The sequence below is a fragment of the Centrocercus urophasianus genome, unplaced genomic scaffold, assembly GCF_019232065.1.
Source record: "Centrocercus urophasianus isolate 14NV4802_14NV808 unplaced genomic scaffold, USGS_Curo_1.0 seq_17, whole genome shotgun sequence".
NCBI classification, from domain to species: Eukaryota; Metazoa; Chordata; class Aves; order Galliformes; family Phasianidae; genus Centrocercus; species Centrocercus urophasianus.
This window is the reverse complement of record NW_024884722.1, coordinates 11859973-11875315: the sequence shown is the minus strand read 5'-3', so window position 1 is coordinate 11875315 and position 15343 is coordinate 11859973. Positions and strand designations below refer to the sequence as shown.

Here is a 15343-nt window from a genome sequence, read left to right as displayed (position 1 = left end):
CCATCAATGAGCCACATACACAAGCTTTTCTGCCACGTGCTAAAATAAAGCATTCACAAAGCACTAGCACACGTGACCTCGGAGTTAAATCCTGTGCTCTCAGCTTTGGTTCCTCCTACAGAGAAAGCCATCTGCTTCATCACTGGGGTATTTGCAACTTAATAGTACTTCTATAGTGGTATAGAGATTACTAGATAAGGGCATCTATTATATTGAAAATACCTCCATGCTTCTATCTGTCTGGCAAAAGCAGGAACTGCTGACCCAGCCAGTGTTATTCCCATATTCCTGACAGCAAGAGAGCAGAGTATCACAGCTTTTGAAACCTTCCTTACACTGTGAGGACTTGTTCCTCTCACAGCTTCTGTTTAATGCTCCAATTTTTCAAGAATCCACTGACGGCTGATGAACAGTTTGTCAGGAGGTGATTTACACATGCTTCTTCCTCTCCTCATTCCCAATGCCTGCACACTGAAAAGCCACAGCTCCAGATCTCGGGTTTGGAGCAGTATGCACCTTTACATGGACAATCTTCTGCAAGCAGCCACCCAAGAAGAGCAGGGACAACAGTCACCCTTAGCACTGCATCAGTATGTAAAAAATATCCAGCTCAAAGCATACTAGGAACAACTTGACTTCTCCATCTGCCTTCAGCTTTAAAACGCTAATGGCCAAAACAGCTTCTGAAATCTGCAAAATCTGCACCTGTTAAGACTGACACATGCAAACATGAAAATGTAGACAGCAGATGTGCAAGAGTTAAAGCATCTCTCAATGTCTGCTGGGACAGCTTGAAGGCCACTGTTGTCACATCTACCACTCCCCCTCCCTAGTCACCACACTTCTAAATGACACATGGAGCTGAGTTACTCAGAGACCCGGGATAAAAGTAGAACTGATGAGCTTTCAAGCCCAGAGTCCTTACACTATGATGGAACTGATGACAAACCTTTAACCTAAGCAGGAGAGCTCTGTTAGAACATTTGTGTTTGAGTTAACAGTCAACATGCAGCAGTGGCATCTGAGCAGAAGAACAAATATTTCTTTGTACCTACTTACATTACAAGCTTTGTTAAGTGTTCAGCTCAACCTTTCATGCGTAAAACTCCCACGTTTATACTCTGTTTTTCATCTGCGTAATCCAGAAACTCTTACACGAGGAACAAATTCGTCAGTCCCATTTCTCAGTTATGGAAACCGAAACATACAAAGTGATACAACTTAACAGAGGTACAAACACTGGATGGACTCAAGAACTGGTTCTCAGCTGCCACCTTTTCTTGCAGATCTGCAGCCATTCCTACTGACTGGGTGGATCTTTTCCAGAGCCATTATGCAAAGTCAAATGTTTCCAAATAAGATGTAGGTGTGTAAAACTTCCCTCACCCCCAGACCGCGCAGTTGGCTTAGGCATGAACGTGAGGAAGGGGCCAAACCTGTTTACGCATGTTGCACTTTGGAGCAAGTTGGGAAAGGCAGCCACAAACAATGACTAAAGCTGCCTTTCCCATGTGATGAGAAGGGAAATGCTGCAGCTGAAAGCATAAGCAATTTTGCAATAAAACATTCTCAGTGCACCAAACCTTGGCATTACATTGGCAACGTTTCCAGGACACAAGCTACATTCCAGATTATGTTGAATTAATCATATTTGCACACAATAAAAACAGTATTTTTCAAGCTTCATTTCCCCTTCTTTTTAATTGAAACAGTTTGCAGTCGCTACTGATGATTTCATTATAGGTTTATAGAGAACATGGAAGCAGCAGTAATTTAAGTACAGGGAAGGCCTCCCAAATGAAAGCATCCTGCTTGCTGATCTCATGTCTTATCCACTTTGGAGATGGAAGATAAAATTTTCAGCATGGCTCTAACGTCTGGACAAGGGCGGTGGTCACAGAGGAATCTTTCCAAGCACAACCCAGTCTCTCATGCTTACTAACTCCATCTGCCCATGGTCCGGTGTGAAATTACAGCCAGTCCAAAAACCTTGCTGCTGTAACCCTGTGCCTGTCAAGGGACATCTATCCACAACCTCATTGTGCAACCCATCCCATGTAATACTCAGGAATGCTAAGGCCTTCTGCATTACTCAGATCCAGTCCTAATAATTACAAGCGTAGCTCACCCTGAGAAAGAAGCAGCCAAACAAAATTTCTCCTAAAAGCCATTTCTCTCAGCTGCATTTCTGAAGGGCCACAAGAGGCAGGTGGAAAGGTAGAACTGATGTCCAACAAAGATTTTGGAGCCTCTGGTATTAGAGCACCTTGCACAACAACTCAGGGAGCATTGTGAGCTTCCATATGCATAGGAAACCTCGTTCACCCCATAAGGACTAATCTTTGAGGGGAAAGGCAGAATCTAAAACCTGCAAGAGTCATTTCAATTTGCTTCAATTTTATTTTGAGCTCCTAGAGGCCAAATCATTTCCAGCTGTAACCACAGTTAAATTCAGCAATTTAATGTTCATAATTTCTCAGAAGAGGAGGCTAAAACCTTCAGGCTCTTTTCTTCAAGAAGACTTTACTTGCCTAACCCACCTCCATTAACAGTATTTCTCAACCCTATGCAGGGAAAGAGACAAACATGACAAAACATAAAAGTTATTAACAAGAATTTAAAGTTCAACTTAATTTTGACTAGCAAACAAAATCATTGTAGCAGTGCTGTATCAGCACTTGAATCTTTTTTGTTATCAAGTCAAGTGGTCCTTCAATTTAATAAGGTTAAGAAATACTACCCTGTAAAACAAATGTCTGGAATCATATTTTATTTGCACTGTAACATGATGATACTAACACTGTTGTCAGATGGCGGGCTGATGCTCTCAGTCATGCAAGTAGCAAAATGCATGATCGCTGCAGCATGTGTGTAGTAGGTGTTACTACATCCATATACACTTGCAAATGGAAATATCAGATTCCTACCAAAATCAGCTCATTTCAGACAGAAATCAGTGCTATTATGAATAGGTTTGTCTGCTTAAACTCATACAAGTACAAAACCATCTCCAGCTTCTAAAGTTCAGAACGATTCTGACTTCTTCAGTACTGAACCTCCTCCTGAGGAGGCTTTTGAGGCTATTGATTTGGGAGGAAAGAGAGTTACTGTGTTCTCTTTCATTGACACATCCTCTTCACAAGATGGGCAATTCAGGGTGTTCAAAAATAACCAATCTGCTCCTGAGCTGTCAAAATCTATGACTGGCAGCTACAGCATGAATGCCATCAGGTTATAGATGATGTGAAAGCTCATGAAAGAGCGCAGAGCAAAAACACCACACACAGTTTTAGGCAGGTCTAATGGCTCTGACTGCTGTCAATCACTGAATAAGAAGATTATGCTTGGGATACTTCTAAACAACTTTACAATGTCTCAAAGTACAAAGGTAGAAAATCAGATGAGGATACTGGGGGAGCTTCCATTCTTCTTCCTTTGTCTATTCACACAAGTCATGAACAGGCCTCCAAAATGCATCTGCTCACTATACATCATCTGGTATGCAGACACTATTTCCAAGTGTTAAACTGTGTATAAACTAGCTTTTGATAGATGTGTGTATAAATAAATATACATATACAAATCAAGACGGTAAATATACCCATGTGAAAGAGTCTGTGGGGGATAATTTGCCCAGACAGAAAACATGATGGTGTCTTATGAATGCACTACAACATATTAACGTAATACTTGACCACTTCTTCATTATAATTCCAATTAATTAATTGCAATAATATTTTAACACTGTGTTTTTTAAAGCCCCTGCAATTAATAAATGACTTTTCTTGTGTGCCACAGTTACACATAGCAAATAATGGTCAAATAACAAAAGCCCATGTGGAGAAGAAAGGATGATGGTGAGACAGTAACAAGATGAAGACGTAGTTGATAGTTTTAAGTTGATTAAAACAGAAAGGGGAACTAGGTCTTAGCAGGCACAAGGCTTTTCATCTGAAAAAGGCTACCCAGCCTAACTATATTCTTACAACTCCCTGTGAAACGACCTACAGCTCTTTGTTGTACCACAGGAGAAGGCACAACTTACCCAAGAGCATCCCAGATTTCCTGTTTTCTGCTCAGATCCCATCTTGTTTCTTTTTTTGCACCATATCCTGTCTCTCAGCTCCCCTGAATGCACCGACTGCCTGCTGAACTGTATGGCTGTGACCTTCCAGCCCTGGAAGCCTCATATTTCCACATCCCAAGGAACCGATCAAGGATGCTTGAAACATTTGCATCTTTCATCAAACTGAGCATCATTTTGTGGATAGCAACACATTTGCTCTGTGTTTACAGGAACATGCAACACTTGAGTAAAACGAACAGTCGGAGGAGTGAGGACAGCGCTGAAACTCTCCTTCTGTCTGTTAGCAACACGCTTCTTGTTCCACTGGGATCACCCGCGTCCTTGGAAATGCTGCCAGTTTGTCAAAGTAAGTTGTTTTTTCAGTACGGAAGTGAAACCCACAACTTCTTTTTCTGTTGTTGTTGTTTTTTGTTTTTTCTTTAAAGCATTTGTTCTTGAACTGTTTTGCACTCCCTAAAAGCCTGCCTATAAAGCTGCCACAGCTGGGAAATGCAAACACGGAAAGCGTGCGCCTGCAGTCGTATCTGAGCCCTCTTTGGAACTGTATCTGGAAAATCCAGCACAGATTAACTGTGATACACTTTATGACTTAAAAAGTGGCAGGAACTTTAAGCAGATTTATAAATAAGGTGTTGAATAACCAAACCTTTTACATATAACTAGCGCCTCATTGACAACTGCTTGAAAATAAATTGCATCAAAGCAAGTGACTGAAATCTGAACCACAATGACTTGCCATAGCCTCCAAACCTGCTTTTTGAGCACTGTGTCCAACCATGTGAGTACAGGGAGCTTCTCCAAACTTTTGCTTACCTCTTGCGCTGCCCACAGCATCTCTCACTTACACTCAGTAGACACAGTAACTAGGTGACCATACTCGACACTATATTAACCTAGTATTAGGTGACCCTCTTATTCTACTTAATGTATCTCAGTGTATCCTCAGTATTTTAAGTTGAAATATCAAGAGTGATAGAAACTTTCTATCCATAACCTTGGGAGTGGTAGTGAGAAGGTAGAATTCTGTGTGACAGCCTTAGTTACAACCTACTCTACCTGACACAGCCTAGGAAAGTGGAAGTGGGATTTTTATCTTTTCCTTCCTTAAACTATGTAACACTATGTAAGTTTGATTACACAGAAAACTGTAACTTTACCCTTTTCTCCAGCAGAAATCTCGGGGAAGTTGCCTGTTGAGTGTTAGTATTTGAAAGATGGAGAAGTCCTGCAGAAAATTTTATGAAACTATAAGTCTTATGCAACCTCCCAAAAACTATCTGCTATTAAGAATGGGCAGTACTTTCTTAATTAACTTGATCAGCCAATACACAGTGCTCCCCTGCCTTGCTGCTTCTCTACAAATGCATCGCTGATGTGGCCAAGAGAAGAGTAGGAAAAAAGAAAACTTATTCCAAAATGACCCTCCCAAGATGCAAGAACATCTGCTGACTAAAGGTATAGCCCATCACATGCTCTAAGGATAATAAAATCACACAGTTATTCAAAACCGAGCTTTCATCAGGGACAACAGCAAACTACAGTGGAATATAAGCAAGTAATTAAACTTTTCAAGTTTCAGTTTCCTTTAAACTGTACTAAAGCTATGTGGCTCATGACCAAGTACAACTTCCAGATAACAAATTAAAGAGAAACACCTGAAATGAAAGTGGAACGAACAGCGAGTTACATATTTGCTAACACAGGAAACACCTGCTCACTGGAATAGCCCAATCAATTACTGGTCTTCTCTCAACAAGAAGTAATATTCCAAACTAAGTCAGTGATAAAGAGCAAGAAGATACTCACCAGCAAGCGTATAATCCATATCAAAACCAAAGCACTTGATCTTTTCCATAGCTAAACTTCTGTTTACAAAGACCCTGTAAAAAGAGAAAAAACAAAGCCATTGCTTTGAGTATTTTCAACACAACCATATTTTAGAACAAATACATTCTGCCTGGTGTCAGAATTCAGGTCAGAACCAGAATATACCCGAAAACAGACCCAAGATTCATTTTTGGCCATGAGTTCTCCTGAAGCAAAGCCATGACTTGCAGGGTTATTCTAATTATTGGTATGCTGTCTAGAGACATACACGCATGCATGCACACACACATGGTTTTGCATGTGACCTGCAAAAATTCCTAAGAACAGAAGTGCAGAAGCTCCTGAAGCAGAATTCAGAGTTCAAGTGGAAACAGAAGATAGCAAGCAATACAGCTTGCGTGATTAAAATCAAAAAACACAAAGAGGTAAGAAGGGAAGGAAAACAAAACAACATTTCCGTGAATAAACTCACAGCATTCAAACCCTTTTTGGAACTCTATCTGGAAACTCAAAGCAAATACTCATTATCACATTTACATCAATATGATTAACAAACATTTAACAGATCTCTGAAAAACAGAGAAAGAAATTTTCACTCGTATTATTTCTATTGTGAAAAATGCTATTTTTATCTGTCATAAAATCTGCTGCTCCTCCACAAAAGAGACTCGCTTTTAATTCCATTTCTGCTGTCAATGCCTATTGCAATGAGAATCTAAGCTGCATACTTCCAGGCTCTTTTTGATCACAACATTTTAATACACTATATGCAATTTAAATTCGAGTAAATACCACAGTAAAGAAATAGGTCAGCGAACGCAACAAAAGCTTCTCTTGCTTTCTGCTCCAACTACTGCAGTAACTAAGCTGCTCATGTTTCCCCACAACTTTACAGCACAGCAGATCTGTAATTCAGCAGGGCTTCTCCCCACCGCCCGTTATCGGAACGCTGCGGATGAGTCTGAGCGGCACAGGCAGGAGTTCGGTGCGGGATGGAAGCTGAGCTGCTCAGCATGGAGCTCAGACAGAAATCCCTCATTCTGCTCGAGCCGTGACGCCGAGGGAAAGGTCTGTATGAGAACAGCCACGAGTCCTCCACCTGTACTTCGCTTTCAGTACATGAAAAATTTCCAAATATTTAACATCTCTAACGCTCTCAGCAGAGTAATTAAAAACCAAACTCGGCAGAGGAGGATTGGCACGGAGGGACCCGAGCAATGGAGATGGTACGTGCAAAGCCAAGTGCTCAGATATTCTGGAAAGCTCACGGAAAGCCCGGCTGCAGGCAGGAGGCACTCAGTGCCAGCTCGCTGCCGTGCCGACCCCCAAAGCTGGCGATTTCACCGCAAACTAACACCTAACTGTCACGCTTCTATGCAAGTTGCCTTACCTCATCTCTCACTGATGTGCTCCCTGTTCAGCGCGCAGCAGTCTGATTCATCTACTCGCCTGAATCATGTTACACAAGTCCTTAAAAGCTGTCCTAGTACAGATGCAGTTTTGCTTGGATCTGATTTGACTTCAGAAGATCATTATGCCTCAACCGAGCCTTAAAGTACTGAGTATCTTCTTGGACAGTGCTATAGAAAACACATCTGTGGCTAATTTAACTAGTCACTGGATATCGTTGTTGTTCCACACAAATCCACTCGGAATAGTTTCTCTGGCAATAGCATGCTTTGCCCCTAACCTTGCACACTCTCTCTGGGAGTCACAGTTTCCTGGCACATCGCCTGCCTTTGACAATGGGGCTTGTCACCGAGGGGCCACAGAGGTTAGCGATGACTATCTTTACTGATAGATTTATGGATTACCTAAATGAGACAAAATTATAGGGGAAAAGAAAAAACACCACCCTGTAAACTCATAAAGAAAGGCCTTCCGGAAATAAAAGACGGGATCATAAATCACTCAAATTCACTCTTGGGATGCAAAAATGCACTCTTGCTTTCGAGTAGGTGGAGCACATTACCCAAATCCACAGCTTGAATCAGTGTTTGTTTGCCTTAACATCTCGACAGCTCTGATTTAGCAGAGGCAATGCAAAATGTTATTCAGTACTAAAGAGTCTCATAGTTTGTATAATGAAGATGACTGTTCTATAGATGTTGGTGCCAGGAAGCACTATTTATTATTTAAACCCAGCACATGATTTCTGACCTAATCCCTGCGCAGTTTGTTTCAAAAAGAGATATTTAAGAAGGAATAACATACCTCTGGGAACCGCTAGCAATATTTTTTGTCCAACCTGCAGAGTCCCATTTTCTTCTCTCCTTTAGGCTCAGCCCCTGGAGCATAGCTCTCCGTCCAAGCAAAATGCCCAGACCGCCCGTCCCCCTCTGGACACAGCAGGAATAGGAAGGGAAATTTAAAGAAGCTCGGGAGTCTAAAGGGAGACTCAGAATTGCAACATTTGGGAACAGTTTCCCAAACGAGGACAGAAAACAAGCACTGCTGAGACAGAGCTGAAGGCACTTATAAAAAGGGCAATACGACGGTGCCTGGGAAAGATGAAAACAAGGGAGCTGTGACCCAAGAGATCGCTTCCAGTCCAGCATGCCTATGTTTAGATGATGACGACATCAAACAGACCAAAACCATGGAAAGATCTCTAAGCTTCAGACATTTTTTCATCACTTTCTTTTGGAATATTTACAAACTGAACCCTGGGACTAAATAAAACACACAGCACATGGCGATACCGATGATCTGGGAAAGTTTACTAAAGGCAACGAAAGGAACAACATCTATAAGCATATCTTCTGTTCCAAAACAGGTCTTTGAACTAAAACAAGAAATTCACTATACCGGTCCTGCCTTGGTATCAGCTGGTGAATGCAGATCTTTCTCCATCAACCTGTAAATATCCCCCATGACCTAGAAACCGTACGTGGCAAGGGCTGATCGTACCCTGACAGTCTGTGGGACCTGGCAGACTTCAAGGTATCCACCAACTCATTTGGGCAGGGTGATTGCTTCACTCACCATGCTGGAGTGAAACTGAACAAATGTCACACACACACACACACACACACACACACAAAAAAAAAAAAGCTATTGCACAACAAGTTCAGGAAATGAGAACACGCGAATTAATTTAAACTTGGATTCATGAAGGCAGATTAAATGGCAGACTAAACAGTGGCAGAGCAATTGGAACCAATCTCATCTCGTGCAGGCCCAGGCAAATGTTCCATTCCTTTGTAGGTGCACAGTTCTAAATTCCAATAAAGGAAGATATCTCCTATGAATGCAACCCCCCTACGCACAAGGGGCTAAGCAGATAGAGGGGAGATTAGGTTGCATATTAGGATGAAGTGATGGCGAGGCACTGGCACAGGTTGTCCAGAGAGCTGGTAGTGCTCCACCCCCGGAGACACTCAAGGCCAAGCTGCAGGGGCTCTGAGCACCTGATGGAGCTGTAGGTGTCCCTGTTCACTGCAGGGGAATGGGACCGGGTGGCATTTAAAGCTCCCTTCCAACTTAAAAGGTTCTATGGTTCTATGATACTTACAAAAATTTACTCCCAGAAGCAAGCCTGCTTAATTCTGGGCATTTACTCAAAGTACTAAGTATCTGTGGTATCCTAGAAACTAAAGATAAAAGTTGAAATCAAACCACCAGGACAATTTCTGGGAAGAGCCAGATGTTGGCAGAAGTTGCAGATGCAGCCCAGCCCCATGCTTAGAGCTTAGAGCTGACAGAGCATAGGCTCAGCTGATCTCAGTAATACTGATCAGGTGTGCAAAAAATGTAATGTCACCACAGCAGCTTAGGTGCAGGAAGAAGTGACAAGAGCTTGTAACCCTGCATATTAATAAAAGGTCTGCAGAAGGAGTCAAGAGTAAGATGAAAACTAATATCACCCAACCCTTTTAGGAAAGCACATTTTAACCTCAAGTCATTTTTCCAGTTGCCAGAATTAGAATTAAATCATGCTTTCGCTTCCCCAGATTTTGGTCTCTGCCATTCAGAAAATAATTGTTTTAGCTCAGAGCACTGGAGTTAAAAATTAAGCTGATTCGAACATTCACCAGCACTGGACGATATGAGCAGCCAAATGCAGGCACCACATGAGATCACCTCCTGCATCCTTGTGCTGGTGCTGTTCCCAGCTCCACATCCGTCAGCAGCCAGGCATCTCCTTCACCAGGACACCACTTTTCTTTTGCCTTCACCTGTCCTTCCCTTGTGAAAAATCAAGCATCACACTTCTGATTGGAGGAATACCCTTGTCACTGTGTCAGAGATCTGCATCTCTGGTGCAGCAACTCTGGCAGGCTGGGAGCAGGTGACTGCACCCACAACAGATCCACAGCCTTAAAAAGACTTCAGGTGCTGTTGCTGTGCTAATTTCTCTACTAATGAGCTCTTCCTCAAAGATTAAACCCTGCAGCTTGGCCACAGCAGAAGGTGCTCAGTGATGACAGTATTTATTTTTCTTTTAAGCTCTAAGAATTGCGCTGAACAAGAAAAAAACATGTTGTACGGCAAGGAAGAAGGAACTGCTGAGCACGCATAACAGGAGTCACAGAGCCGTCATATCCTCAACACTGCAATCCACAGTCCTTCGTACTTTTTGCAAGTGAACTGATCAGGGCTTTGTTACTGTTCTTGTCAATCAGCTCTGAGGTAGGAACCTAAATCCCATCTCTTCTCGAGTAACACAGGGGAGGAGCACAGGCGGAGAGGGAGAAATGTTTTTATTTTGTTTGTGCAAAATCTCAGAAGCACGCTGTACCCTGAGTGCAACTTGCACGTATAATATTGTGGTAATGTGACCAACAAAATAAACAAAATGCACCAGAATTACACAGCTACGGAGGAACATTGGCAGACGGCTCCTAACTCCTGAGAGGTCTCAGATTCCTGCTTCCTCATGGTTGAGGCACTCTGTTTAATCTTCACTTTATGGACAACTTCTGTGTTTTAATAAGCAGGAAGAGTTAAAAAGAAACACAGGGGAACTAAATGGATTAGCTTTTGATAGCTTCCCACGTCCAAGTTCCCCAAAGCCTTTTCAGAAGGATAATAATGAAGAAGTATATCACCACTGATAGAATGAGCAGATGCTCTCTCTTACTGCTTAGTCCCCAGATGTGTGCTTAGAGGAGAGGTCCCAGCATATGACATACAGCTCTGGCTGCAGGAGACTCCACCAGTAGTAGTGAGAGCTCAGATGAACCCTTCAATGTTTTCAATGCACACATTGTGTGAGATACCTCCAGGAGGATTAGTGACATTAAATTACACTGAATTTTCAGTTTCATTTTATTCCTTCTTCAACCAAAGAGGAACATTCAGACACATCACTATATTTGTAATTGTGTTAAGAGGGAGTGTTTGGGCCCGAGATTTATTTAGGCAGGTGAAACAGTTTCAGATAGGAGACAGAGAAAAAAAGGCAACTTGTAGTAAGATTCCCAACATAACACCCAGCAATTTCCCAAGACTAACCAACCATCCCTGCATAATTTCAGTGCCATAAAACTGAAAAATCAGATTACAGCTGGAAGTCCGATGAGGCTGTATCCAGAAACACATCCATGAGTGCTTCCCTCCAAAATCCAGCAGTGCTCAGAGGGAAGCAGACAGCCTTCACCACTTCTATTTCCATTGTTTGGATTTTCTTCCCAGGCAACAGCAAAGTGCCAAGGAGCTCACGTATGGATTCCATCCCAAAATAACACATGTCTGCTCCATGAAACTATTACAGGTCACGGGACATTTTCAACGTAATTTCTTTATTATTAATTTGGCAAGTGTTCTGCTTTCTCATAAGCCCATCCATTCCACCGCCTTAACAACCCTCTCCCCCCTCTCTCCAATGTCGAAAGCACTAAAGCAAAATAAATAGAGAGGCACACGCTGCCTGCAGCTCTACACATGCCACTGCACGAGCCCACGGAGGCTGCATAAAGACATATGAGGACAGACCGGAGCCAGCAGTGCCCACAGAGCTACGCCATCTGAAGTTACATTGGAAATATCACCCACTGCCTACTGGAACACGTCTGATGGGAAGAGGTACACAGCATTTTCAGACTAATAAGTGTTTTTTTTCTCGTTTGCCACCTGATCTGACTGATCATTATAAAGGGACCTTACATACAGCTGACCTAATAGACAAACAGTTTCAATCTCTTATCCTACGCTACGTAACATTTCCAGCTGTTTGCAACCACCAAATCAACCCAGCGTTCACAAATTTGAACATGCTGAAACACATCTTAAATACATCTTTAAATCTAGAAATGGAAACAATCGATTGGTAATCCTTTTGTATTTTAACAGTTTAAACTGCATAACTCACACTAACACCACAAGATGCTTTAAAAGCAAACTGGAGCATGTAGATATAAAGCAACTTAGTTGAACGTCTGTGATCAGTCAGCAGCAGAATTAGAAATTGTGATGCCACATCCCTGAGCTAGCCAGTAAACAACTCTGCGACAAAACAAAGCTACGACAGAAACCCCACGTTCAGGATGAGAAGTCTCAAACGATTTTGGTGCAAAACGGCAAAAGCATCCCAAAGCCCACATGTTTAACATAAACACCTATTCCAACCTTGCTGCAAAGCCAAAGCCACGGAATAAAAGTAAATGCAAATACCTGTTTCCTGGATCTTGGGAACTGTCAGTACCAAGAGTGGATGGAACACCAACTTTTTCCATTATTTGCTTTAACTAGATGCGGTTTCTATTTAAACCCCACAGAGCTATGCGAGGTAATCCAGAGGGTGCCTAGAAGTGCTCACTCCAAGTTAAAAAATAGACACTAGGGCAATTTGGTGGCTCAGAGTCAACCTAGTTCTTGGTTAATTACAATCACGTTAAATGACAGTACTCCTCCAGAACAAATGCCCTAGTGATTATCCTCTACCAGGAAAAGTCAACAAGCGCAGCACGAGGGAGGTGGCCTCACAACCACACACACGAAGGAAAAAGCACCTGGCAGCTATGCGTCCATTTTATTTCTGAATTAAAATGTATGTTGCTAATAGAGCAGTGATGCAGTATCCTCTTACCAGTGACCTCTGCTAGAGAATGAATAACATCTAGCTTGTATATTAATTCATCTTTAGACCTCACCTCCAACAGGCGCCAACAGCGTTGTATAACTAGGTTTGTGGCTTACAGCAACACTACCCAACTTGTAGTCTTACTTACAGTGATCAGAAATACTCTCACAACATTAAACCACCCCTTTTCCTTCCCTATGGATTTTTTAATTGTTGATGTTGCTTATATGGCCCTCTAGCACAACAGCACAGCATGCATTTTCATGTTCTCAAGCTCTGCTTGCTTCCTCAGTAACCTCAATACTCTAATTTCTCAAGATGCTATACCAATTGATTCAAACACCAAGCAAAAACCTGGAGAGGAAAGCAGCTGTAAGTATTGATTTTGAGCATTCTTGCCTATGGCACGCAGACATGATTACGATATAGTCATTACACCCTGAGTCAGTACGCACTACACCAGTTAAACCAGTCTCAAATGGGATTTCTGCCAACAGCATTACACGTTGAGGATCCATCCATCAATACGATACAGTGAGAAGAGAAATACCTGAAAAAATGCTCTAAGAAAGAAAAAAAAAATCACAGTAAAATATGAATATTAGAATGGTAACTTCAGAGCTCATTTTTTGAGAAAGTTTTCTAAAAGTTTAAAGCTCAGGAGAGCATTTTTAAGGTACATTATACTGCTTGGACTGGAAAACTTCCCCCTCGCTTTTTGTTGTCTCAACATTTACAATTCAAGGATACCAAATTTGCTCTACTTCATGAGAACCAGAAAGTGAAATCAATTGGTTTAAGTATCTCCACTGATAATTAATTAAGCATGAAATAAATGAGCTGTGTTTTTTTTTTAATTATTATTATTATTATTTCACATTTTACACTTCAGAAAAGCAGTAGCGGCAATCAGAAAATCCCACTGAATGACTTGAAGCCCAAATGGGCGTCCAGCACAGAGGTAAGCATAGCCCCAGCCATGCTTATATCACAGTGTGGCACCGCTGCCAAATCCTGCCAGCCTTCCAGATGGGACCCATAAAATCACTGGGACAAGCTTAGGTAAATAGTCTTAAATTTGTTATTTTTATTGTGTTCCTAAATCACTTTGGATTTGCATCCTCAAGGATTTTTATTTTTTTGGCTGCTAAGATAAGAAGAAAAAGAGACAGAAAAAACAGATTCAAAGAGGCTGAAACAGAAAGAAGAGAAAGGCTCAAACATTCACCATTCTTAGCCACTGGTCCTTCCTAATGCTCAACAAAGTAACCAGAGGTACATGAAAAAAAGAAATGTGAATCTCGATCCCTTCAGTTTTCCACCTCTCTTTTTTATAAAATTGAAAGCGCTACAGCAATAACCAACAGTCAAAGCAAACTGGGATCCTACTGAAACAGCTTCACATCCTAAAACAGATGGCTGTGACAAGCATACATATCCTACATCTGAACAATTAATGAAACACTAAAAAAAACAACAAAAAAAAAACTAACAAACCACTCTGTCATTTAAAGCCTGCATTCATCTTTTAAGCAACAACACATCTGTTAGTATCAAGACCACAAAAACTACCAGAAATAGAAGTCTGACAACACTGCCTCTGGAATGAAGTTGTTTCAGATTCTTACAATACTGGATTATTAAAATAACTCCCATGAAACTGGTACACCAAATCCAGTAATAGCACAGATTTATACTACAGCCATGGCACTGGGTTCTCTCATTCTCTCTCAACAAAGTAACCAGAGTCCTCTGAAGAGGACAGTAATTTCAAAAAGAAAATGTGCCTCTCCTTAATGTATTTCAAATGCCATGCTTTCCATGAAAACCAGGAGAGTAGCAACATTTCTGCTCAACAAGCTTTGAACAAGACATTTCTAGGTTCAATAACTAGATATTTAAACTGTGAAAGACACCGATTTCAGACTACCTGATCCCAGCTCCTTTGAGAAACCCTCCTATATATGAGTGCATCATTCTCATTTACCGTGGGGAAATTGATTCTGGAAATACAGATTTTTTTGCATGAGTAAGGGTTAACATGAAGAGTACTTGAATGTGTGAGCTCTTGAGGACAAGTACTGCCTCCCTCGGATCTTGTACTACATTTAACAACCTGTCAGCACCTAACTATAGTAAACGTTGAGCTAAGATTTAGGAAATAAATAAGCAGGCCTTACTCTTATTTCATTTACATCAGTCTAAATCACAACTAAAGTCCTAGGTAAAATTATCATGCAAACTTGTCAATGACTTCAAGGTTATGATTTTTGCAAGGGAGCAGTACAAAATCCATCTCTTTACATGCTATACACAGTTACATTAGGACTGTTCATATCTTGACAAGCCAGCTGACACAGAGACTTAAATAATGTCAACATTTAAGACATATACCCAAACATCCT

At 41.5% G+C, this 15343-nt stretch overlaps 1 protein-coding gene across 4 annotated transcripts in view; it reads right to left on the bottom strand.

Moving 5' to 3' along the window:
* The window catches only part of NT5C2 (5'-nucleotidase, cytosolic II), a 54478-nt gene that overhangs the window by 20541 nt on the left and 18594 nt on the right, over window positions 1–15343 (bottom strand). For all 4 annotated transcript variants that reach the window (XM_042818059.1, XM_042818061.1, XM_042818062.1 and 1 more), the window contains one exon: window positions 5894–5967. In XM_042818059.1, the coding sequence (XP_042673993.1) occupies window positions 5894–5967 (74 nt within the window). The remainder of the gene's footprint in view (window positions 1–5893; window positions 5968–15343) is intronic.